General features: G+C 49.5%; 1 protein-coding gene across 1 annotated transcript in view; it reads left to right on the forward strand.

The window, feature by feature from the left end:
* Lgr6 (leucine rich repeat containing G protein-coupled receptor 6) overlaps window positions 1-26,608 on the forward strand; it is a 116,654-nt gene that overhangs the window by 18,391 nt on the left and 71,655 nt on the right. The window contains exons 2-4 of the mRNA XM_027417534.2: window positions 10,372-10,443; window positions 12,941-13,012; window positions 22,896-22,967. Coding sequence (XP_027273335.1) covers window positions 10,372-10,443; window positions 12,941-13,012; window positions 22,896-22,967 — 216 coding nt within the window. The remainder of the gene's footprint in view (window positions 1-10,371; window positions 10,444-12,940; window positions 13,013-22,895; window positions 22,968-26,608) is intronic.

The following is a 26,608-nucleotide window of genomic DNA, read 5'->3' on the forward strand; positions in this document are numbered from 1 at the left end:
GAGTCGTCCTTTCTGCTTTTCATACCAGGCGCTCACACTTCCTGTGTACTCAACAAGGGATTTACGTGCCAGGACACTGAGAACAAAGACCTTGACCCTGGGTACCTTTCCACAGGGATCCGGTCCAGCTAAGGTGCTGAGCCTGGAGTAGCTCCCAGAGCCAGCGCTTCCTTTCTTATTATCCCTTCTTCCCCAAACCACCCTCACCCCCCTGCCACCTCAGGTGGACCTGGTGGTTACCTGATCCAAGGACCTGTGTGACTCCACACAGCGAGGGGGGGAGGGAGGGGCCTGGGCATGGAGTGAGCCCAGCCCTTTGCCTTTCCTTGGAGGAGGCTGGAAGACAGGAATGCCTTTGGCTGGGAGACCCTGGCCAGAGATCAGAAGATCAAAGGAAGAGAAGATCAGGGGCGAGGCAGGTGGCACCGCCGAGAGAAGCGGCAGCTGGTGCCTCCTAAGGGCAGGGCTGACCCAGAACGCCCTCCCCTGCCATCTCCCCATCTCTGCTCACTTTGCTGCGTTGCTTCTCTCTGATGGAGGTGTTGGGGGTGGGGGTGGGGTGAACGCTCCTGAAGGGAGGAATGCCTCTGGTGGGCAGAGTTAATACCCTCATGAACCTGGATTACACCACTTAAACCTCACAACAGTTCACTTAGGAGGGACTTTCATAACCTTTCTTAGACCCAGAAATTGAGGTACAGAGAGGGCAAGTAACCTTACGACCTTCAAACCACTGTTCAGTGTTGGTGCCAGGCCACAAAGTGGCTCTCTGACAACAGAGTATTCCATAATGGAAGGCCGGGAACGCTAGTCCGGCTACCGTTCCGGTGAGCCAGTGGGGCTCAATGCCAAGAAAGGCTTCTTGCGGGGCAGGCGTTTTGAACCTGGAGCTTGCATCTAGTCTTTCTGCATACGTGATGAACCAAATAGGTAAAGGATTGAGGAAAAGGGTTGGCGAGTGGGACGCCATTTATAGGAAAGGCCACGCAGGTAGAGGCAACCGAGCAAGAGTGGATCAGCGTGGGCGGGATGGGCAAGGGTAGCGCACAGAAGGCCTCGGGGGCTGGATGGAGCTCAGAGCACCCGAGCCGCCGCCTGATGGCAGGCGGGGCCGCAGGGGCGGGGCCACAAACGAGGTTCCTGCAGGTGGGTCGAGGTGAAGGGGGCGGGAAGGGCGCCGAGCTCCAGAAAGCTCCACAAGGTGCGGGGAAAGCAACCCCGAGATCTACGGCATGGGTGGCGCCCTCCTGGATGTCCTTGTATCCAGGTGCGCCTGAGCATAACAGAACGAAACCGCGTGGGCTCGCGCTGCGGCGACTGTGTGACCTGGAGGCCGAATCTCTATCTCCTTCTTTATGCGGGGACAGTGTTTATTCCCTTGCCCGGACAAAAGCGGGTCGAGTTAAAGGAAACCTAGAAGGTGCCGGCGCTGTGGGTGGGAAAAGGGGAGGCTGAGGCAAGGAGAGGTGGACCGCAGAGGCAGCTGTCACCGGGCACTCCCGTTGGATTCAGACCCAGTTTGAACACCCGAGGTTGGCGCGCCCAGGAAGAAGCTGGTGCTGTGGTGCTGCTGCTGTGGAGTGTGTGTGCCAAGGGCGGGCGGCCGGGCTGGATTTCCAGGTGCAGTCAGGTCAAGGCTCTCCCCCAACTCCCACTGAGTCCGGGATTGCCACTAACCTGCTTTGGTTCCGCCTCCCACCGCTGAAAATGCTGGCACCCCTCTGGTCCCGGATGGGGGAGGCTCAATTTGTGTGAGCACAGCTAGGTCGGGACCATAAGGTGGGGGCCTTTCACCAGTCCTCCACCCAGACACAGCGACCGGGCTTCTGTCTCCCAGGAATAAAGGCCTCAGCTAAATAAACAGGCCAGAGCTGTGTGGGGACTCCACCCCTCGCTGCCATCTTTAAAGTCCTTTTTATTCGGCTCAGCTCTAGTATCGGAATCCCAGAATCCCATGCATGGTAGGGCAGAGGGGCAGGGATCGCCCTGGCAGTTCTTCCAGGAGGGCTGTCTGGGCCACCTTGGATTTTACACCCATGCAAAGCTCCTCAGCACAGAGACATAATGGCCTTGTAGCTGGAGCTAAAGACTAAAATAGCGGCTAGAAGAGAAGCTGGCAAGTTGCAGGAAACCTAGGTTTGCAGGACTGACTCAATGGATAATTCCATAGATGCACAGCCATGGCCGTCGTGGGGCTAGAAAATGCCCCAATGGTTAAGAGTGCTTGTCATTGGGCGTTGGTGGTGCACACCTTTAATCCCAGCACTCGGGAGGCAGAGGCAGGTGGATTTCTGTGAGTTCGAGGCCTGGTCTCCACAGCGAGTGCCAGGATAGGCTCCAAAGCTACACAGAGAAACCCTGTGTCGAAAAACCAAAAAAAAAAAAAAAAAAAAAGAGTGCTTGTCACTCTTCCAGAGGACCTGAGTTCAGTACCCAGCTCCCACACTGTGTGTCTCATGTGTGTCTCATAATTGCCTGTAACACTACTTCCTGTGACCTCTGAAGGCACCTGCACAAGCACCCCCCCACACACTCACCCACTCATAGACACATATGCATATATAAAAATAAAATGTAAAAAGAAGAATCTGGACCTAGAAGCTGGTGTGTGTGTGTGTGTGTGTGTGTGTGTGTGTGTGTGTGTGTGTGAAGGACAGAGAATTGGGACCTGTGGTGGAACTCCCAGACTGTTTGGGGAGAGCAGCCACAGGAATGTGCCATCGGAGGCTAGGAGATGACAGCTCCTAATCAACGACAGGATCCTGTGGCCTGACCATGTGATTTAAGCCTCAGAGAACAGACTCAAAAAGCCACAGGGATTAGTCTGAGAGGGCCCTAGGACTCTAAAGTCCCAGTCTAAGAACGTGTCACTTAAGCTTCAATTGTCTACTTTGTTGTCATTGTCTTCCATAGACTTGGGTCTTTAAGGTCAGGGAACACACGTTGTTGGACTTTGTGGTTTCCTCACTGAGCTAGGTGCCTGTTTGCTGCAGCCACTTATTAATGCTTATCAAGAAGACACAGAGCTGCACGGGTAAGCCACTTGACGATGGGTCTTGAGTGGTGGAGGCAGGCAGTGAAGCAGCCACAGGTGATGTGTGTTGGTTTACCAAGTGCCAGGCCTTGCCTAAGCTCTTACCATTGAGGAAGGTGAGGCAGAGACAGGTGACATAACTTACATAGAGTCTTAGGGTCAGGAAGAGGTCCGTCTGACTATAGGAGTAGTGTCACTGCTGACCCACGGAATGACGAATGTTGACAGTCTGTTCTAGATCTGGCAAGGAAGAAGCCAAGTAGGGCAGCACACAAGCACTGTGCAATCCTTGGACCATGCTTTGCTCCTAAGGATGGCCACCTGACTCTGAGTACCTCTAGGAGCAGCTCCCTCTGCCTCTCTAAGAGTCATAGCAAAGGGCAAGGGGCAGGAGTCACACCTTGCAATTGACTTTCTCTGTCACTCTGTCTGTCTGGAATCTGAGGCTCTGTAGATGGCTCTAGTTTAGCAGCCACATGGAGCAGTTCTGGATGGCTCAGCTCCATGGGCCTGGCTCCTCCCAAAGAGATTCCCCTGTGGTACTGAGGGTCTCCTCTTCACTCTTCTCAAGTGCCCAGGCCCCTAGCTTGCGGCTGCTGTGATGTGATATCTCTTTCCTCTTCAGAGAACTGCCATGTAGCTTAGGCTGTCCTAGAATTCACTCCGTAGTTCAGGCTAGCCTCAAGCTCCCAATCCTCTTGCTTCTGACTCCCAAGTCCTAGAATTATAGCAGTGCACTACTATGTCTGGCAGAAAGAAAAATAAACAAAAACCCTTTCCATAAGAAAAATGGGGAGGCTGGGTATGGTGGTGCTCCAAACCACCCACTTTGAAGAGACTCTCCAGGTCTCTTCTCTCTTTGGCTTCTTGTCTGTGCCACCAGACTTTGAGGAGACCCACAAAAGTGCTGGTCATGTGACATTCTCCAAGTTCTATGTTTGTTTGTTTTTCTGAGGCAGGGTTTCTCTGTATCTTTGGAGCCTGCCCTAGAACTTGCTCTGTAGACCAGGCTGACCTCAAAGTCTCAGAGATCCGCCTACCTCCCAAGTGCTGGGGTTAAAGGCATGTACCATCATCACCTGACCAATTCTATGGTCTTTTAACCACAATCACAAACAAAATTGTGTGTGTATGTGTGTGTGTGCGCGTGTGTACGCGTGTGCACACACACGCACACATATACGCGTGTATGCGTGTGCCTGTGTACCGCACATATGTTTCCATCTCACCTGAATTTTAGTAATGTCCCCTTCCCTTGCCTTTACCCTGGCCCCATCTTAATTAATTGGGCCACCTGCCGATGCTTTGGGTTTGCAGCTTCTCCCTGGTGCTGTCTGACTTGCACAAATGTCTCCTTTCCCTGGCAGCCTCCCCGGAGTCTCCTTCTTCAAAATACCCCAAACCCCTGCTAGCTCTTCAGCCTCTCCCTTCTGATCACTGCCGCCTCTGGTTTCTCCCATCAGGAGCCCTCCTGCCACTTCTAGGCAGGCTGGAAGACATTCTGTCACCAAAGAGGGAGCCAAGAAATGACAAAGCCAAGCAAATAGGCCTTTATTTAAAAGCACAGCATTGTTCTCACTTAGGATTTTTTTTTGAAAAGCCCAAAAGAACTGTCTGTGCTGCTATTTGGATAGAGAGATGCCCTTTTCCAGAGGGAAGCAATGTCCTTGTTTGGAAATTTATGAAAACAGCAAAAATCCAAGAGAACTCAGTGTCATCTTATGTGTTTGGGATTTCCAAGAAGATAGTGTCCAAGTTTCTTCCGATAGGTGGTGTCAATTCAGGAAATAGCCTCCACAGATGAGGCCACACTGGAAAGCCCAAGGTCATTCTGGGCTTTCACCTACCTCTTCAGGGTGCTACAAGTAACCAGCAGCATGACCACAGGTAGCCCTGTTCCTCTCCAGATCTGTATTCGCCCGGGAAATGAAGGAATGTCAGCAAGGTACCTGCCATACAGGGTGGGAAGGGGGCTCTGCAGATACAGGAAATGCTGTTTTTAGTCTTAATTTACTCTATTCATTATTTATTTATTCTGCTGCAGATGGATCCTAAATTCTTTAGCATATTAGACAGGTGCTATACCCAGCTTTGTGTAGTAAAGCTAGATGAGTTGGTACTCACCTCTAATCTAAACACACAAGAGGACAAGGCAGAAAGATTACAAGTTCAAGACCAGTATGGCCACATATCAAAACCCTGTTCTCCAAAAAAGTATGTGTCATTATGTATTAATAATTACAATTGAGTTAAATAACTATGACATTAATCATATTCATTAAGCACTGTTTGACACTGTTAACTCTGATAATTTCATATCATAACTCTTACCAGGTGAGTATTAATACTATTGTTATCCCAGTTTACAGGTGAGAGAATGGAAGCTTAGAGACAGAAAGTGACAGTGTCACATAGTCCATTAGTATGCTGAAGCAATGCTAAAGGCAGCTATAATGTTCAGTACATGCTCACTGAGTGACTGTGAACCACAGGGACACTCCTGGCCAAGCTCAGCCGTTTAAAGAGGGACACAGTCATGGGGGGTGGGGGGTGGGTTCTCACCATGCTAAAGGCCCTTTCCCAAGGTCAGATCTGTCTCTTTCTCTCTTTCTCTGTCTGTCACTTTGTCTCTGTCTCCCTCTTTCTCACATGTGTGCGCGCACACACACGTACACACACACGTGGACACACTCTCACAGACATGTTCACACACACTCACATAATACACTCATAACACATACGCACACTCTCTCTCACACACAATGGCTGGGGGGGGAGCCTATGTTAATTAGTTTGACTGTCGTAAGTTATTTCACAGTGCAAATGTGTATTAAATAAGCAAGTTGCACCAGGCGCTGGTGGCACACGTCTTTAATCCCAGTTCTCGAAGGCAGAGGCAGGTGGATCTCTGTGAGTTCGAGGCCAGCCTGGTCTCCAGAGTGAGTGCCAGGATAGGCTCCAAAGCTACACAGAGACACCCTGTCTCGAAAAACCACAAAAAAACCAAGTTGCATATCTTAAATATACACAATAAAAGTAATCCAACATAACTAACTGTGGAGATAGACAATCTGAGTTCTTAGCACAGGAGGTAGAAAAAGGGGTGTCTGTTGCCAGCCTCTTCTACAGTGTGGGTGTCCTTTCACCTGCCCCCCAGTAGAACCCACAGTTTGTCTGCCACTGGTCTTTCCTCCCATAGTGAAAATTCAAACAGACCGGTCTCCATGCATCCTTGGGTCTCAGCCAGATCCTAGAGGAGTGTCTCCAGGTACCCACCCCCTCCAGCAGGGTTCTACCGCTCTGGGCCCTCAGTTTCCTAGCATCCTCCCTCTTATCAAACCTGTTCTCTGTCTCCATGGTGACACTGCCTCACCCAGCTTCCTTGGGTGGCCTGGTTGCCTCACAGGGTAAACCTCTGAGAACATTTTCCTAATGTGCCGCCAGAAGCTTCCACTTCTGGTGCCCAGGGCTACCCCTCTCAGTGCCACACCCTTCGCTCCACAGCCTCTCCCATCCCTCCCACCACACCATGCTGTGTCCAGTTGAGAGGACACATGGCCCCTCTGGGTATCCCAAGGCCTACTGTCAGCTACCCGCCACACCCTCTTGGCTGTCAGTGACAACAGTTCTGGGCTCAGGGAAAAATAAAAATTTGGTGTCCAAAAATTATTAAGAATTTCCTAATGGCAGCAGTAGATAATTAAACCTGGGTACTCCAGAATGTGGGGTCCTACGCAACTGAATAGACCCCATGCCCTGAACTTAGCCCTGGAGAGCCATGTGTATGAGCATGTGTGTTGTGTTATATGTGCTATGATGTATGTGTGTTGTGTGTGTGACATGTATGAATATGGTATATATTTGTATGTATTTGTCTATGTATGTGTTTTGTGTATGTGTGCATGTATAGTACAGTGTGTATGTGCATGTGGTATGCTATGTGGTGATATGGTGTGTGTAGTATGTATTATGTGTGTATCGTATGTGGTGTGTGTAGTATGTGATGTGTGTGTGTGTAGTATGTGGTGTGTGCAGTGTGTGATGTTGCAGGCGCCAGCTCCCTACACGATGTGTGTGTGTAAGGGGTGGTGTGTGTGGTATGTGGTGTGTGTAATGCAATGTGTGTGGTATGTATGGGGCATGTAGCAGTGTTCATGGGTGTGATGTTGTGTACATGTGATGTATGGTGACTTTACTGTGTGATGTGGTGTTCATGTTCACAGTGGTAGGGCAGCATTTGTGTTTAGGTTTGGGTATCCCGTTCAGCCACAGATCAGCTAGATTCCCATACAGCATCACTGGCGCTGTATCTCCATGGGCAAGGAAATAGACCGAAGGGTGAGCAAAGGCAGGAAAAGAGTCAGGCTTGTCCAAGGTCACACAGCCAAAGGAAGTCTTCCCAACATTGAGGGAAAGACCTGGGGAAGCTGCTTTCTTCTCCCAAAGAGCCTCTGCCTTCCTCATAGGTAGACACTCCAGGATACTTTGCAACTTTGAAAAGCTATAGCTCCAACACACAAACTGCTGAATGAAGGAAGCACCTGCGTGTGGGACACATGGATGTCCAGGGCTCTGAAAGACAGCATAGGAAGGCACATTCAGACACTATGCATCTCAAAATCACATGGACAATCACGTTGGTCTTCTAGGACAGTCATGGGTCAAAGCTTGACAGGACAACCTCTGTTCTGGGAGTGTCTCTCTGTCATTCCCTCTGCTCCCTGAAGGGTCTCAGCGCCATCCTTTGGTGTCAGTGTGGAGAATCTGGGCTTTGGATTCTCTGCTTGGCCTCCCTCCTCCAATCCTTGCTTTCCTTCGCTGCCTTCCCCTTCTCCTGGCACCAGCCTCACCCCTTTCCCTTTTGTGAGAGCCAGGTTGAAAGGGACTCCGCTGCTAGACACCATTTGAAATCCGCCCTCCAGCCCCACCTGGCCCCTCTACAGCAGCTGGGCTGGGTGCTTGTCTGGGGCAGGATGTGGGGAGGTGGGGCTGGGGGTGGGGTGCCACCCCCTCCTCCCCAGGGGAGAACAATGAAGCCGCTGGCCTTGGTGGTGAGGTGGAGGGGGTGGGTGGGGGGCATGGAGCTGCATCAGAGCCTCTGAGTGCGGCCCCTGGGGGGACAGCTGAGTGATGAGGCCTGAGTCACATGCCCTGTATGCTCCTTGAACTCCCGCTCCCCTGCCTGTCAGAACACATCCAGAAATGCACAGGGTAAATATTTAGAGGTAATCGTTTTTTTTTTTTTTTTTTTTTTTTTTTTTTTTTTTTTTATGTGTGTGGTACCTCACACCTCCTCCTTACTGAGGATGAGCCAGGCCTGGGATTCGAGGGAGAGGAATTCAAGTACAATCAGAATTGTAGCCTGGGCCTCTCTGAGCATTGCTTTAGCGGGGCATCATGAGGTTGAACCCAGGATGACCAAGGAGCCCTCTTAATTCCATGGGCCCCTGTCTTTACTGTGACCGGTGTGCCAGCTGCAGCCTCTGCTAAGCCCATTCTAGCCCCACAGGCTTGTAGATGGCCCCTCTATTTCCACAGGATACTGGGGAGGGAATACAGACAAGAGCAGCCCATGTCGTCACGCCAGTTTTCTTGGCTTTGCCCTGCATGGAATGTCTTCCTTCCTTGGAAGACATAGAGTCAGAGCCCAAGCTTTATCAAAGATAAAACATTTGAGACTAAACAGTCTTTTTATAGACTAGAGCTGGGCTCTCTCTGCACATGTTCTCCACCATCCCCAGCCTTCCTCTCTGAGCATGCATGGGAAGAAAACATGTTTCTGGGTGCATGGAGGCTGGGAAGTCTGAGGGTGAATTGTCCTTCCGGGAAAAGGCAGAAGCTACACGAGGACCTATGCTGCTTGGTGATGTGGTCTGCCTCTGCAGCTGGAGGGAGCCGTACACAGAGGCAAGAATTAGCTGGTAGGAGTTTGAGACAGGATGGAACCTAAATGTGTCAGGCATGTGTCTGTAACCTCAGACATGACTGCTCACTCAGGCACAAACAGAAGAAAATGTTGAAATCGGGCAGTACCCACAAATCAAGCCATCGGCTCTCCACTTACAAATCTGTAGAGCTGAGATTCTTGCATATAAGACACCAAGAGGAAGGTGGAAGGAAGAAGGCAAATAGTTATTAAGTATGTACTATTTACCAGGCAGTCTGTAAACATTAGCTCACTTAATCCTCACAAAGACCTATTAATCTTTTTTTTTTTTTTATGAATGAGGAAATAGATAGTCATAGTGGTCAAGATGGGTAACTAAAGGAGAATTTGATTTGGGGGCTTTCTGACTCTACTCAATCCTCTTTTATTTGTTTTTTGAATTTTAAATTTTAAAATTTTGTGTGCATTGGAGTAGGGGAGTATCTGGGGATCATAGAACTAAGTTTGGGAGTTGGTTCTCTCCTTTCACTATATGGGTTCCAGGGAATGAACCTAGGTTATCAGCCTTGGCAGCAGGTCTTCTTACTCATGGAGACACATAGTTGGCCCCTTTTCATTTTCCTGAATGTAAAATAGCAGCTCTCCTGGGATTATGATAAGGATTAAATGGGATTATTTGTATAAAAGCTAGTCAGTGCCTGGTAGTAAGGTGGGTCTTCAGTAATGTTGATGTAATTACAGTGATGGTTTTGTGTGTGGGGCATCTTAGGAAATAGTAACACGAGTTCTTTAGGATAATATAGGCGGTTTAGGATGATCTAGATGGTGAATGCACAGAGACCTGCTCTGCATATCTAGCTACTCCTGTACCTGGGCATCTTCTGGGAAGTGCCAAGAGATCAAGAAAGGCAGAGGTCTAGAGAAGTAGAGCCAAGAGGAAGGAGGCTGGCAGAGACCTAACAGGCAGTGAAGCCCAGCACTACTGAGCAGGACAACGCATGCGGCTGGGGGAAGAACCCAGGTCCAGGAATATTACACTCTGCAGCTTGGGTAGCGACCCTGAGTCTCAGAGTGAAGACTATGTTTACACTAGGAACTCTGCCTTCCTGATCTGAGATTCTGTGCTTCTTTTTTACCCCTCCTGTCTCCTCTCTTAACAAGGAGGTGGGTTTACTGGCTAACCATAACTAGTCCCAGAAGAACCTGCCAAAGAAAGCATGGAAATCGGAGGGGACAGTGAGATGAGTCCAGAAAGTGACCCCATTTTTTTCTTGCTCCTAGAGTTGCATGTGGCTGCCGTTGTCAGGCAGCCTGTGGGGCCAGGATGGCATCGTAGGAAGGTGGAGGAACAGTGGGAAGCCCTGGGGTCCCCCAAACAGGGCTGGAGCTGAGCATCACAGCTGGTTGGGGCAGGTACTCACAGCCTCCTTTTCACCTTTTCCCCACGCAGAGACCTCAGTATGAACAACCTCACAGAGCTTCAGCCGGGTCTTTTCCGCCACCTGCGCTTCTTGGAGGAGCTGTGAGTTGATGGGTGGGTGGGAGTGGGGGTGTGGGCAGGGTGGAGGGTGGGTGGACAGAACTCACTGATCAACAGTTGTAAGGATCAGGGCTCTCCAGAGCAAGGTGGAGCTCAAGGGAGAAAGGAGAAAGTGGGGCTTGGGAAACAGCTATTTAGTTGAGACGGATACATGGGTGACTCCCAGAGTACCTATGTCAAGCCATGTGGCACCAGAGGTCTGAGCCAAAGTTTCCTGCAGCTCTTTCTCCTGCCCTAATTCTCCCCTCCCACATAACAGTTTCACTATGTAGCTCAAGGTGGCCTGAAATTCACTATTGGAGCTCAAACTGGTCATGAACTTACCATTCTCCTGCCTAAGCTCCTGAGGGCTGGGATTTCAGGCATGAGTCACCATACCCAGCGTAGCTTTCCCTCTTTAAATTTTTTTTTCAATTTTATGTGTATGAGTACCACATGCATGCCTGTTGCCCCAGGAGACAGAAGAGGGCATCAGATTCCCTGAAACTGAAGTTACAGATGGTTGTGAGTGCTACCATGTGGGTGCTAGGAATTGAACCTAGATCCTTTGGAAGACCAGGCAGTATTCTTAAGCACTGAGCCATCTCTCTAGGCCCTGGCTTTCACTAGGCATCCCACCTTTCCCTGGATATCACCCTTGAACTGCCATCACCCCTAATACCAAGGCTGTCTGCCACAGGAGGGAATGTTTCGTGTGGATGGGGCTAGCAGTGGGCAGGCAAGTCAGTTTTTAAAGGTGGCAGAGGTCACCCTGAGGGTGTGGCACAGCTTGGTTGGGAGTGCATAGGAGAGCCAAGGATGAGGCATTTATTTGGTAAAGCCAACTTTCTATCTCCCACTCTGAGAAGGGGCTGGACCAGAGTTAAAGGCCCTATCTAAAGGGTCAATCTACCACGTAGGCCCATTTACAGAACCCAAGTGTGGAGACCCAAGTGTTAACTTTTTTAAAATTAAAAATATGATTTGTTAATTATGCATACAGTGTTCTGCCTGCATGTATGCCTGTAGGCCTAAAGAGGGAACCAGATCTCATTACAGATGGCTGTGAGCCACCATGTGGTTGCTGGGAATTGAACTCAGGACCTTTGGAAGAACAGCCAGTGTTCTTAACCTCTGAGCCATCTCTTCAGCCCCAAGTGTCACCGTTTAAAGCAACAAATGTGAAATAAAGAGACTAGAGACAGAGTTCCCCCAAATGGTGGAGACTAACCAGGGCCTCGGGCATACTGGCTCTGTCACTGAACTGTATCCTCATTGTGGAATAACAATTTTAAACATGAGCGTCTAAACTGGGCATGGTGGCACATGCCTCCAGCTCTAGGGGAGGGGAGACAACAGAATTGTGAATGCTCAGTTATCCTGGACTACCTAGTAAGGTTCTGTCTAAAAACAACAACAAAAACCCAAACAACCACACACACATACACACACACACACACACACACACACACACACACACACACACACACACACACACAAACCAAGCCACAGTCTCCTTATCTGAAATTTGGGGGAGGGGAGTTAAATACAGGTTGAGCATTCTCAATCCAAAATGTGAAATCTGGAACTTTTTTGAGACAGGATCTCAGTATGTAACCCAGGCTAGACTAGAATCCTCTATGTAGCCAAGGCTGGCTTTGAACTCATAATCTTCTTGCCTTAGGCTTCCAAGTACTTGGATTACAGGTGTGTACTATCACACCTAAATTTGAAATTTGAAATTTGAAACTCTTTGTGTACTGATAGGTCACCACAGTGGGCAGTTCTGTACCTGACTTCATGTGACAAGTTTGAATCAAAGCACAGACCACTGAAATTTATGGTAGGAGTAAAGGATTGTAGTGTTGGAGTAATAACTCAGCATGTTTGAGGTACTGGCCTCTATCTTCAGCACCCTGCCCCACCCAAACAAGACATCATTGCATAAAACTACCTTCAGGCCCCATGTTTATCAAATAATCAAATTTTGGTTTAGTTGGTGAGATGCTTGGAGAATAAAGGCAATCACCACCAAGCCAGACAACCTAAGTTTAGTCCCCAAATATCACATGGTGGACAGAGAGAACATTGGGTTGTCATTTGACGAGCATATGTGAGTCATGGCACATACCTACCCACATATATACACACACCAAATAAATAAACCTGAAATCAAATAAAATCAACTGAATTTATGCATAAACTTGGACCCATACCCTAGACAGCTCATTATCTAGATGCAAATATTTGGAAATCGGAAAGAATCTCAACGACAAACACCCCTGGCTCTGAGCATTTCAAATACGGGATACTCACTGTATCCTGCACCTCCCAGGATTAACTGTGAAACTGGAGCTGATGTCTGTGCGGTTTACAGTGAACCAAAGAGCTCAGTAAATGGCATGCATTGCCACCATCCTCCCCCCTGAACACCAAGACAGCAACTCACCCCCTACATGGGTTACCTGGCAACACCGTTGACCTCTGTCTTTGATTCCAGGCGGCTCTCTGGGAACCATCTCTCACATATCCCGGGACAGGCATTCTCCGGCCTCCACAGCCTGAAAATTCTGTAAGTAGAGATTAAGACTTTTCACATCATTACATAGCCCTGAGAATGGTGGCCAGAGGGGTTTTGTCACTCCTTGAGTCTGACTTTTCTCCTTGATTCTTTGTCTCCACTTTTAATTTCACTCATTATTTCCATTTCTTTGCTTTTCCCTCATCTGATTTGTAAACAAAGATTAAGAGGAGCCCAAAGTGCCTGGCAGCCCTTCAGGGAGGAGGCGACTTTGTTTATGAATGATGATCACTGCAGGGCTCAGTTGAGGTTTATTTTATTTCTTACATTTATCATTTATTTATCTGTGAGTGTAGCATGAGTGTGGAGGCCAGAGGACAACTTTGGAGCTGGGTCCTGAGATAGAACTCAGATCATCAGTCCTGGCAGCACGTGCTTTTACTCACTGAGCTACCTCTCTGGTCCTTTGTTTTAACTTTTGAGGGCTGGGGATACAGTTCAGTTGGTAGAGTGTTTTCTGAACATCCCTGAGGCCCTGGGGTTAGGTCCCCAGCACAGTAGGAACCCGGTATGATGCATGCCTGCAATCCCAGAACTCAGAATGAGCAAGAAGCCCAGAGGATCAGACCGCTTCGTCCATGAGGTGCTGCCATATAAGCGTGCAGATCTGAGTTGAATCTCCAGAACCCACTTAAAAAGCCAGGAGTGATGGTTTGTGCTTATAAATCCCAGCATTTAGGTGACCCCCCACCCCCACCCCGCTCCCTCAGTTGCTAGCCAGCCTAGCCTCACTGGCAAACACCAGATCCCAGTGAGAGACTTTGTCTCAAACAAACAAACAAACACAAAAAATAAAAAAAGAAAGAAAAAGAAAAAAAGCTTGGTGGTTGGTTTCCAAAGAATGACATCTGGGCTGACTTCTGTGTGCACACGAAGTCACACGCGTGTGTCTGTACAACCGGTGACTTCACAACCGTGGACAGCTTTGAACAGGCAAACTCACATACACAAAAGTTCAAGGTCATTCTCAGATACATAGTTTGAAAACTTTTTTCTTTGTTTGTTTAGTTTTTCAAGACAGGGTTTCTCTGTGTAGCTTTGGAGCCCATCCTGGAACTCTCTCTGTAGACCAGGCTGGCCTCGAACTCACAGAGATCCGCCTGCCTCTGCCTCCCAAGTGATTAAAGGTGTGCACCACCACTGACCGGTGGGTCTTTGGATTTTTGAGACAGGATCTTTCTATGTAGACCTGACTGACCTGCAACTCAGCAACTTGATATGTAGACCAGGATGCCCTCAAATTTGTAGTGATTCCCTTTGCCTCTGCCTCCTGAGAGTTAGGCTTATAAGTCTTTTTAAAGATTTATTTATTTTATGCAAATGAATGTTTGATCTGTGTGCACAGCTTTACACCAGAAGAGGGAATCAGATCCCATGTGAGTCACCATGCAGGTGCTGGGAATTGAACTCAGGACCTCTGGAAGAGCAGCCACTGCTCTTAACCTCTGAACTATCTCTCCAGCACCCTGTTCCTTTCTTTTTTGAGAGAAGGTTTTGCTTAGTTCAGGATAGCCCTTCCTGTCTGAGACTGAAGTACTGGGATTACAGCTTCCATCTTTTTGCTTAGTGTCTGTGCCTCCAACTCTAAACTCTCATGATCACTGTGAAGGAATCTCCTTCAGATCAGGCTGCCTCCTCCAGCCCCTTTGTACCTTCTCACGAGCAAAAGGAGTGAGAAGCTGGGAGATGATCTGGCATTCTCTCACTTACCTCTTCTTATTAGTGAGCTGTCAGCCCATTGTAGAGAAGGGAAGGCTGAGGCACTATCTCTTCCCACCCTAATCCATGATGCACGTTGGCCTAGCTAAGTCGATTTTTCCAAGAGGGGTAAAGGTGGGAGGAGATGGGAAGAAATGGATACAGAGCTGAAGGCAGGTGGAGATCCCAGAGAGGGCACAGCATTCCAGGAACCAGTGAGGGGCTGGTCCTAAAGCACCCAAGGCTTTCCTGTTTCCAGCACTGTTTCCAGGTCTGCTGTTTGGCCCTGACTCTACCTGTGGCTCTTCTTTGTATAGTTGTGCAGGTTGTCTGCAGCACAAGAGCGTCTGGCAGAGGGGAAAGGGTCTGAGCTCCAGTTCTGTGCTCACGTTTGGAATGGTACCCACCCAAAGGGAGATGTCTTTCTTGTTTTCTCAAAGTGGCTCATGGGCTGACAGTGGTCCTTCCTCTGGAGCCCCTGCTTCCAGAAGGTCATCAGTTTGAGCATTTTCCTTTCTGTGTTTGGTATTCTCAGCTCTCTCCATCTGCCACTCCAGGGCTCAGAGGCTTCTGCCTTACTGCCTTCCCCAATATCCTTGGTCCCCTGCTCTCTGTTCTGTCTGCCTCTCTGTTACCAGCTTCTCAGTTCTTCCAGCCTCCCTGTCTCCCTGAAGCTGCCTGGGTGCAGAGGGGAGTGGGGGAGGAGGCATCTCGAACCCACTGCAGCACAGTGCAGGCGGCCTGCTTGGTGGCATATCTGTGCCCAGTGGCAGGTTCAGACCTGCAGCGGATTAGAGAGCGGGGTTCTGTTTGCTGGGTCTTCAGAAGATACGAGAGAGCGAGGCTCACGTCCCGTTCCTAAGGCTCCGGCTTTAGAGATGAGCTTTCTCTTTCTTCTCTGCCTACATTAGGCAATAAATCAAAGCCTGGGAGAAACTACAGCCCGCCCGCCCCCTTTCAACCAGTGGCGCCTGGGCCCAGTGAGCAGGTTGGCCATAAGCTGTGGGTGGGAGCCAGGACAGCCAGGCTGCTCACCCCCACTCTGCCAGTGACCCCCATTTTGCTCCATCTCTGAAACCACCAATCACTAAAGCCTTGTGTCTACAGAGTTCCCTTTTCAGGCAGTTGGGGGCCCTATTCTCCCCCAGAGCTTCAGAGCAGGAGAGTCCATATGTGTCCTGGGTGCAAAGTCCTTTCCGACATCCAATGTCACTGTCACGGGTTGCAGGTCTTTGTCTCTCAGACCTACAAGAAAACTAGAGCAGTAGAGCCCACCCCCACCCTCAGCCTCGCTTCTCTCCGTACAAGGAGACTGTAGCTATCTATCCACCTTCAGTCTCTTCTGAAGGTTGTGGCTTCTTCTCTGAGGCATGGCCGGGCCGAGAGGAAAGGGGAGACAGTGAACAGGATAACACGATGCAGGCTCTGCCTTCTTTTTGTCCTGGAAGTGAACAGTGAACAGTAAGGGATCTCTCTCCCTTCTTAAGGGTGACCTCCTGACACTGGCCTTGGCTCTCCTCTCCTCTGTGGGTTTTCCAAGTTCTGAAGCTTTCAGCTTCGAGCAGGTCTGATCAAGAGAGTTAGGTCTTGCATGAAGGTCTAACCTTGCACCAGTCTACCTCACGAGACTTCGAGGGCCCAGATGCTAAATTCACACTCCTACTGCCCCAGACAGGGACCTCTGACTGTCCTGCCCATTATGCTTTTGCAGGACACAAAGGAGCTTCGAGCAGAGCTCCTGGATCCTGGCCCCAGCCCAAGGGTGTGTGTATATGTTGGGTTTCCCCACACTAACTTCCCTCAAAAGATGTCATCTTAGAAAACAAGTGTGGTCTAGCCTTGGCCCTTCCCATCCTCTGCAGACCTCCCAGAACCACCAGCAACCACCCTGGTTCAGGTCGATGTGGCCCCATCTAGAACAACAGTGCTGACCACGCCTCAGCTGCCTCATACCAGGGCCAGATTTGAGTAACAGGGGTGGAGGGAGGGAGGTTCAGAGACTTGTCTCTGCTTTCCGCCTTTAGGAACCTGGACAGGAGGTTTTCCCAGGAGAGAGCCCAGAGCCCAGAGTTTATGATTGAGGGTTCCTAGCCAGTGTCCTCTTAGTAAAGACTAAAGTTCTAGAAGTTGTTCTCTGCTTCCGATCTTAGCCCATCCATCTAAAGCCTGGCTGGAGGCAGACTGGAGAACAGAGGAGTTAGATCTCAGGCCCAGACCAAGGAAACCTAGTGCAGCATCAATTTTAGCCCTTTGCTCACTGTGTGGACTATCTCAGGTGGGCACAGTCTCCCTCTGGACTTGAACTGAATGAAACTGACCTGGGAGGGACTCATGTTGCTTGGAAGCATTGAGCTCTCCAGCCTGGCTTTGGAGAAGGTACGAGGAACCCAGGGAGATCCCCTCAGCTGTTCTTCAGCAAGAGGCCAAGCCCCATCCCTGCAAGGGACTGGATGGCAGGAAGAGGGGCTCTTTGGCCCCAGAGACTTGAGGGCAGAATTAAGGCCTCACCAGAAGTGGGCAGTGGGGAAGATGTCTAGATTTCTACTCTCTAAGACTTAAGTTTTTTTTCCTTTTATAATGAGGGAGTTGGAATGAATTCCTCAGTAATTTTAGTTGCAGAATCGAAACCCAAACGGCAAACATTGGTCAGTGGTAAGGTTGTATACCTGTATCCAGCCCTGAGGAGGCTGAGATACAGAATCTTTGAGTTCAAAGCCTCAAAAGACCAAGACTTGGGGCTAGAGAGATGGTTCAGAGGTTAAGAGCACTGGCTGCTCTTGCAGAGGACCAAGGCTCAGTTTCTAGCACTCACACGGTAACTCACAACCACCTTTAACTCCAGTTTCAGCAATTCCAGCATCCTCTCTTGGTCTCCTCCAATACTAGGCATGTACATTGTGCTCATACATATACACAGGCAAAACTCTTATACATTAAAAGTATTCAGTAACAGAGTACTTCTCTAGCATGCCAAGGCCCTGGGTTCAATCCCTGTCTGGGGAAAAACAAAACAAAAACTCACTTTATAAAGAAACGTGAATGCATAAAACTGATGAAGGAGGACCTTTTCTACAGGGTGCAGAGGGTGGGTGAGCTCCAGGCTCTGCCTCACTCATCTGCATAAGAAACCCAATGGCACCAGATTCATAGGAAGAGTCTTTCGGAGCACACTGGGTGGAGGTTGATTCTCTGCTACTTGCTCCCTGGGTCTCTGAAGTTCCTGGTTTCTGTTTCCAGATGCTTCTCTGGCAAGAGAGAGATTCTGAGCATGCTCTTCGTACATAAGTTGGGGGAGGATTGGTGAGAATCAGACTTCCATGGACAGCTGTTTGCTCATTGGACTCAACCTGGAACTTGAAAATTAATGAAGCCACGTCTTGTACAACAAGTAGTCCCAGAGGTTCAAGTGGATTGTCTTATAGCCTGAGAATTTCTTAGGTGATTCTAATATGTCTGTAGGGCTGACAGCAAAGGGTTAAATCCGCTTGCTGGGCTGGAGAGGTGGCTCAGAGGTTAAGAGCATTGACTGCTTTTCCAGAGGTCCTGAGTTCAAATCCCAGCAACCACATGGTGGCTCACAACCATCCGTTATGCAATCTGGTGCCCTCTTCTAGCATGCAGGCATATAAGCAGGCAAAATACTGCATACATAATAAATAAGTACTTTTTAAAAAATTCACTCTGCTTTACCAGGCACAGCTATGGCTAGAAAGAGGGCACAGATGCACTGGCCTAGAGTGGCACTTGGAGCCTGGCCCTAATGTTGCTGTTAACATGATTTGTAACTCTCGGAAAGTCACCTCCCCTCTCTCAGCCTCCATTGCCTCACCCTGGAGAATACAGGGTTGCTCTCTCCTGACAGTCTTCTACCTCTTTTGACCCAACTGTGTTTCCATGCAGTAGTGCTGGGAAATGAGCCGGGGCAGCAAGGAAGCAGGTCAGGCCTAGCACTGGTGACGCTACACTCTGATTCATGAAAGAAAGCCAGACTGTGGCCCAGCTTGAGTTGTGGGGGAGACAGTGAGCCCCTTGACACTGGAAGGAAGGAGAGTTAAGTGTAGCCACAGAGGTGCTACAGACTGTGCAGGGGAGATACAACGTGGGGACTCTGAAGCTCTTTCTAGGGCCAGTAAGATGGCTCATCGAGTAAAGGCATGTGCCACCTCCAGGATCCATGTGGTGGAGGGAAAGAACCAACTCTGGGGACTTTCTTTCTGACCTCTATATGTACACACACACACACACACACACACACACACACACACACACACACACACAGGATATTTCTAGATCTCACTGTCTAGGACTCAGCAGAAAGAAAGTTGGCACAGCTGCATTGGGGGAGATGTCAGTGCAGATGCCTTGGGGTGCTCCTTGGAGGTGCAGCTCACCTGTGCAGTGACAAGATATAGCTTTGGGGACCATGGAGAGGGTATGAGCGACTGTGACCACTGCTTACCCAACCACAGTTTCTCATGTTTCCTTGGCCCAAGCCTGTGTGGGAATCATGAGAAGCGAAGCAGCTGGAGGAGATCCGAGTAAAGAGGTACTCAGAGCTCAGAAGGAGGTGGTCGTGGTGGTGGGGACAGCAGTACCCACAGCAGGCAGTCAGAAATTCTTTTTACTAGCTCCCTCACCTCATCCTTAGGGAGCTCCTAAGCTCTGGTTGTGGAGCCATCTTCAGGCCTGGGGTCTGGGTCCCAGTTTCAGGAGAGCAGCTGTGTCAGTTGGCCATTTCCCCAGCTGTCTTGTTATTTCTTTCTGTGTGGTTGTATGAGGTTGCATTACTAGCTCAACCACTGATGGAAGTGTTTGTTTGTGGTGTTGGAGATCAAACCCAAAGTCTCACACATGCTAGGCAAGAGTTTACTACTTGAGCTACATCTTATCTATCATCATCATCATCATCATCATCATCATCATCATCACCATTGTCATCTGAACCACTGGGGTGGAGCCCAGAGCCTTGAGTTTGCTAGGCAAGTCCTCTGCTAATGAGCTGTATTGTATATGTCTTCTGTAAGTCTCTTCCCTTGAATGAGGAGGGAATTGAGGCTCAGAGAGGGGCCGTGAGTTCCTTGAGTCAACCAGTAAGTGGAAGAGAGCAGATAGTAACAGCAATAATTGATTATATTGGCTAGGGTGCTATGCATTCTGTCTGTACATAAGACATTGCTACAATGTGAACACTCTGCAGGGCCTATTTTATTTGATCCCTGTAACCAACAAGCAGACACTTGGTTGTCACAAGTTCATGGACTGGGACCTGAAGTTTAAGCACTTACATGGTCCCACAGCTGAAGAAGGGCAGAGCTTTAGGATGGGGATCCAGGCTATGAAACTTCAGAGCTTGGACATGGGACGTTGTACTTTTAAGTAAGCCGGGGAGACCCAAGTTTAAGTTCCATCCACGAAGCAAACTATTGTCATAAGAAAGGTCTCCTTGACTCTTTATCAACCTGGACAGGAGGGACAGGAGGCTGTGAGAATGGCAGCATTAGAGCATGCACAAGGGAACTGGGCCCTCCAGTTTCTTAGAGCCTTGGGCTCTGCCCCGCCTGCAACCTGGATTTCCCCTCAAGATGTCTCCCTCCAAAGGCAGATGGACCCAGATCCCAGGGGTCCTAAAGCCTGCCTTTGTTCTCGCTTTGGCTTTGCTCCATGGGATGCTCCTCCCTCATACCTCTTCACACCAGCCCTGGCCCCTGCAGCTGATGATAGCCTGACATTGTGCTTCATTTCCCCACATAGGACTTTTCTGAATCCCTAAGAGGAGGTCAGCAGTGAGAACAGGTGTGAATGGCCAGGGTAGCCTCACAGGAGGCGCCTATAGCTAGCAGGGTCATCCTTAGGCCCGTGGGCATTATTTGGCCCTACTGTTTCCTGTCTTTCTAGAGATGCTGTGTAGTGTAACATGTTCACACTGGGTTCTAACTCTCCAGGGATCAGTCCTATCACTTTATCCACTTTGTGACCTTCAACATAGATAACAACAACCCCATAAGGCAGAGTTAAAACCTAAAGGTTAGGCACCCGTGAAGCCCCAAGAGCCACTTCAGCTCCATGAACTGCTGCTGTTAGGTCAGAAGACAGGCAGCTTCTCCTGAAGTCTGGCATTACCTGAGCAGTCTTGGGAAGGGTACTTAGCTTCTCAGAGTCTCAGTTTCCTGCTCTGAGCAATGGGTTAGTGATACATCATAAAAGGGAAGTCTGAAGCCCTCAGTGTGGACAACATACTGAGCACACAGTAGGTCCTCACTGGGTGTTCACTTTCCAATGCATCCTGGGAGCCCGGCCAGCTGTTGAGGCAGAACTATATATGCTCACTCACGGTTCCCCTTGTGACAAAATGCTTAGGGAAGTCTGGGAGGCCAGTTCCTCAGCCTGCATTAGTAGTCGGCTGCATCCTTCCTTTCTGCTCCCTGCCTATTCCCTGAATTTGTCTTTTGCCTCATGTCTGGATCTAGAGCCTGGAGATTTACAAAAATCAATGCCCATGGGGCATGAGAGACGGTTCGGCTGGTCAAGTGCAAGGACTTGGTTAGATCCCTAACACCCCCATTAAGAAAAAAAACCCTGTGCTGTGGTACACCCTTGAGATTGTGACCCCAGCTCTGGGAAGTCAGAAACAAGTGAATCCCTGGGAGTTTCTAGCTGGCCAGCTTAGTCCACCAGTGGACTCTAGGCCAGTGGGAGATAGGTTCAGAAAATAAGGTGGGCAGCTCCTGAGGAATGACACCCAAAGATGTCCTCTAGCCTCCAAATACATAAGCGCCCATTTCATGAACACACACACACACACACACACACACAATGTTCTGGTGATAACCGCTGTCCAAGGGCAGCCTTTTCTAAATGTATTCATTTAATTTTATGTGTATGGCTGTTTTGTCTACATGTATGTTTTTGCAACATGCGTGTGCAGTATTCATGAAGTCCAGAAGAGGGTATCAGGTGCCTGGAATTGGAGTTGCAGACAGCTGTTAGCTCCTATATGGGTGCTGGGAATGGAACCTAGGTTTGTTTTTTGTTTTTTAATTTATGTACTTATTTAATTTTCCTCCTTCCCATTTCTGTACTCAGCATTGTCCTTAGAACTAAGCATGCATAATTGCCACTCAGAGGCTCCCTACACTCTCAGGTGCCCTGCCCAGCTTAGTTAAGGCTCCTGTATGTCTGGATTCCCCTGGAACCATCAGCACCCTCTTGTAGAGTTGGCCATTTTTCTGTTGTCCCCTATTGCATGCTCTCCAACCTTCTTCCCTGCTCATAGGTTTCTAGGCCCCCAGGAGCTTTGTGGTTTCTGCCTTCGGTACCCTCCTGGGTTTTGTGGCTGGCCCTGTTTTAGGCCAGCAGCCTCAGAAACAGCTGCTTAGTGTGTGTGCTTATGTAAGATGAGGCTACCTCAACAGGCTAATGATGGGGACACTGCAGGGACTGATGATGGGGACACCACACAGGGTGATGATGAGGACATCACACAGGGTGATGATGGGGACACCTCACAGGGTGATGATGGGGACACCTCACAGGCTGATGATGGGGACACCACACAGGGTGATGATGGGGACACCGCACAGGGTGATGATGGGGACACCACACAGGCTGATGATGGGGACACTTCAGATTACTTCTGTAGACTCCAGAAAGCATATGCTCCAGATGCCCAGATACTTGAGGGACAGTCTTCAGTCACCTTCATTCATGTCTTCCTCTTTCACAAAGAAGCCCTTAGCAGCTCATTTGAAAAGACGGGGAAACTGAGGCCTAGGAAGTAATACTGAAACACTTCTTGGCCAGAATTCAGCAGAATCCTATCTTTCTCTCCTATTTTGGGGGATCCTTTCACTGTAGCCCAGGCTACCCTGGAACTCAATATATATCAATGTCCTTGAACTCTCTGCCTCCCAAGTACTGGATTAAATGTCTGTGTCTCTCCTTTCTCTCCTTTCTCTTCATCACCCCTTTCCCTCCTGCCATGTCTTACAAGCCCTCCTGAGGCACCTCTCCCTCTCCTACACTGGGCCTTTCAATCCTCCTTGTACCCTCAGCAATATCCCATTCCCCACTAAAATGGCAGGAGGCTATACCTCAAATCTGGGCTCTGAAGCAGGAGAAGAGAGGGATTTTCCACTCAGTGCCAGTGACTCCTAACAGATCTTTCTCTCCCGTTCAGGATGCTGCAGAGCAACCAGCTCCGAGGGATCCCAGCAGAGGCACTGTGGGAGTTACCCAGCCTGCAGTCACTGTGAGTCGCTGAGGGCCTACCTTCTTGGATCTGGGGAACAAATCAGACCCTGCCTTAGTTTCCCTCCTTCTGAAGTCCACTCATGAGTCCTGATGGTGCTTCTGGCTCTGGATTCCTGAGGGTTTTGTTGTTATAAGTGTGTCTATGACACTGGTGTGTATGTGGGACTGTGGGAATGGAACCTCCCTAGGCAGGGCCACCAGGGCAGCAGTCCTGAGGCCACGGGCATTCTGCCATGGGAGCTGGGATGTGGGGTGGAGACTACTGTCCAAAAGAAGCACCAGGAAGGGGCTGTCTCCTCCCCTTAGCTGGCTTTTGCCCTGGAGCTCAGTAGGAGGAGGAGTTCAGGTTCAAACGCCTACTTCCCTACCTACTTAGCTGAGAGAGGGGACTGTGATCACAGAGTCTGGGCCACCCAGGATAGAGCCCAACCTCCAAGCAGCCCTGTAGTTCCTCTTTTACCCAGCAGGGGAATCAAGGCAACAGGACTAAGCCTGTCCATGAGAGTGGGAATAGGTGCTAGGGCTGAGGGAAGCTGGTCTTGTATGCGTGCTGTGCCCAATGCAGGGCTGGGAACATGGTAGGTGCCTCACACCTGCTTATGGAAGCCAATTGAATTTTTGGTTGCACCTATATTCATCCAGTGGGGTGAATACATATTTTGGGAAAATCATAGTTGGAGGATAGGACTCAGATAGGGGTGACATTAGGATAAGGCTTGCAGTATCCTTGGATGTTGGTTATGCTACGGCCCTGCCTAGAGCATGGATGTGGAAGTCAGACAGTCTTAACTTGCTTTGATTGTCCTTGAGCAGAAGGCAGGGGACAGGGAAAATGGCTTTTCTCTGGACTCTACCTTTAAGTAGAGGATCTCTGGCCAGCTCTAGTCACAGCCACCACAGTTTGTGTTTTCCTCTCATTAGCTACCTGGGTATACATTGCTTTTGTTAGCTGAGTAGCCTGGATGGCAGAAGCTACCTTCCCTCCTCTTTTTTTCATCTTTCCTCCGGCCCCAGCAGCCTCTCCCTCCATTCAGCAGGATAGGTATAGGCAGTATGCCCCAGGAGGCCAAGGTCAGTAGATGAAAGCCAGGAAAGCCTGTGCGTGCTGTCTTGCAGGCAGACTAAACATTTGCTTAGGGCACCAGCAAAGACCTGGGAGAGCCAAAAATAAGAGGTGGTGGATGGGGTGGGGGAGGTTGACATTTCAATCAAAGCTTCAAACAGACTCATAGGAAAAACTTGGACTTATTTTGAAGTTAAATCATTAATTAAAAAGAAGTGAGTCACACCTTTTGCTGAGGTCTCTGAAGCTCTTGCTTTCAGAGCAGGCCTGGAACTTTCAGTTAGACACACAGTTTCCCTCATGCGTGCTGAGAAGTAGGCAGAGCATTCACCAGCCACGTTGTAGCCCTCTGCTTAGGCAGATGAGGGCAGAAACCAAGGCAGATGGGTAGGTCTAGCCTCCTTCGATCTTGAGAACACCAGCTTGCCAGAGAAAGCTTGGCCTCAGACCCTGCCTCTGATCTTGGGTACATGCCTCAGTTTCTCCATCCTCAAAGGGGGGGACCATGATCATACCCTGCTCACCTCCAAGGGCTTTCCTGAAAAGAACACACAGAATCCATTTTGAGAGCGACAGAAAAATGGAAGGCTGTGCACAGCAGTGACAGTGCTTGTCTGTCTATCCAGTCATCGGTTCATTCATTTCAAAATATGTCTGAGGCTGTACTGAGTCGGCAAAGTTTGTATTAGGTCTTGAAGATAGGGAAATGTCAGCCTTGTGAAGAGGCAGGAAAGGACATGATGGCCAAAGGGACCACAGGGTGTTGAGGTAGAGAGGTAGAGGGGGAAGAAATTGAGTGAGCACTAGGGAGTTTGGCTGAAGTGCGTGCGTGTGTGTGTGTGTGTGTGTGTGTGTGTGTGTGTGTGTGTGTGTGTGTGTGTGTGTGTGTGTGTGTGTGTGTGTGTGTTAGGCAGAGCAGCTTTAGAGAAAGAACTGAGATTAGCAAATGATACCCTCTGACAAGTGGCTGTCACTTAGTTAAGGATTCCATGACGATGATAGAAGGGAACCTCAGAAGGACTTTGAGCAGGACAGCAGTGGGAACGTTTATGTATTTGAAAAATCCCCTTTTGGCAGCAGTGATGAGGATAGAGGGGGTGGGGCAAAAGCCAGGCTGCCAAGAGTGACAGTGGCCAGAGGACAGGCGGGGGCAGCAGTGAAGGGAGAAGTTGATGGGCTCTGAAAACTTCAGCACTTGGGAGGCAGACTTCTTTACACTCACACCTCGGCGGCTCCATGGGCTTCCTGGAAGGCCTGGGCAAATTACTCAACCTCCATCCTGTTTTTCCTTATCCACACAACCGTGGCAGTGTTGGCATCCACTCATCTCATGAGTTCAAGGTACGGGAGAGACTTGGAACAGTGCCTTTTGTTGTCATTGCCATAGGCATTAGCAGCAGCTGACCGTGGGAGTAGGGGGAGGGAAGAAGTCACACCGACACCCACTTCTCTGACTTTGACATCATGGTAAGAGAATCTGGTCACCAAGAGCTTGGCACATGGTGGAACTCGGATAGAACCTGAGTCCTGGCTTAACCAAGGTGATCAGCAGCCCAGATAAACCAGAGGTTGTTCATTCTGTCTCCGGGGTGCAGGTGTGTGTGTGTGTGTGTGTGTGTGTGTGTGTGTGTGTGTGTGTGTGTCTGCAATCATGCAATTACATGTGTGTGTACATCAACATGCATGTGTGTACATGGTGGGCAGGGCAGGGGGGAGGAGGAAGTATTTAATGTGAGGACTCAGGATATGGGGTGTTGTGTCCTGAGCTTTTGGAAAGTGTAAGAGTCAGAGAAAGATCCCCTCAGACATTGAAGGGAGGTGCTGCTCACCAAATTTAGTTCCCACCATGTCAGACAGCAACAGTAAGACCAGGCTTTGTTAGCAGGCTGAGAGGACAAATGTAGCCAAGACCAGTGTCATAGATTGTCTACCATGTGACTTTGTCTGCACTCTCCCTTACCAACCGCCCTCAGCTAACAGATGAGGAGACCTGCAGGAAAGTTTTGGGGCTATCCAAGGTAGAGTTGTTGAGGCACACGCAGGGATACTTCAGCTGTGGGATTCCAAAGGCTGTGAAGGAGCCTTTCTGTGATGGCCGTTATTCAATTCCTTCCTCCTTTCCTAGAGCAGGAGCAAATGCTAATTCCTGCTTTCTGTTTTAAGCTGCTACATTAGGGAGGCACAGAGTCATATCTCTTTCCATACTCTCCCATAGCATGGCTGCCCTCTTAGAGCAGGCAAGATGCACAGCGGGAGCTCATATCCTCTGACACCTCAATATGGGGGCACCTCTGTTCTCCTGGAGCCATTTGTGGTTCAGCCCTGTGGATGGGCCTACCTTTTACCAGCTAGACCCAGATACAAGGAACAGGAACTAGGTATGGGGAGTCCAGTGTGGGACTGGGGCGGGTTCAGGGCAGCCAGCCTGCATTCCAGGGGCCATGTACTGAGCTGGATGTGGCACATGAGCTATTTGGTTTGGCACTTGGGCTGGCGGCACCCTACTCCCCAGTACCCCACTTTGCACACACTTACTTCCTCTTGGACCAATGTGGGAGGAGAGTACAGCCACACCA

This window comes from Cricetulus griseus, chromosome 5 (genome assembly GCF_003668045.3).
Source record: "Cricetulus griseus strain 17A/GY chromosome 5, alternate assembly CriGri-PICRH-1.0, whole genome shotgun sequence".
NCBI classification, from domain to species: Eukaryota; Metazoa; Chordata; class Mammalia; order Rodentia; family Cricetidae; genus Cricetulus; species Cricetulus griseus.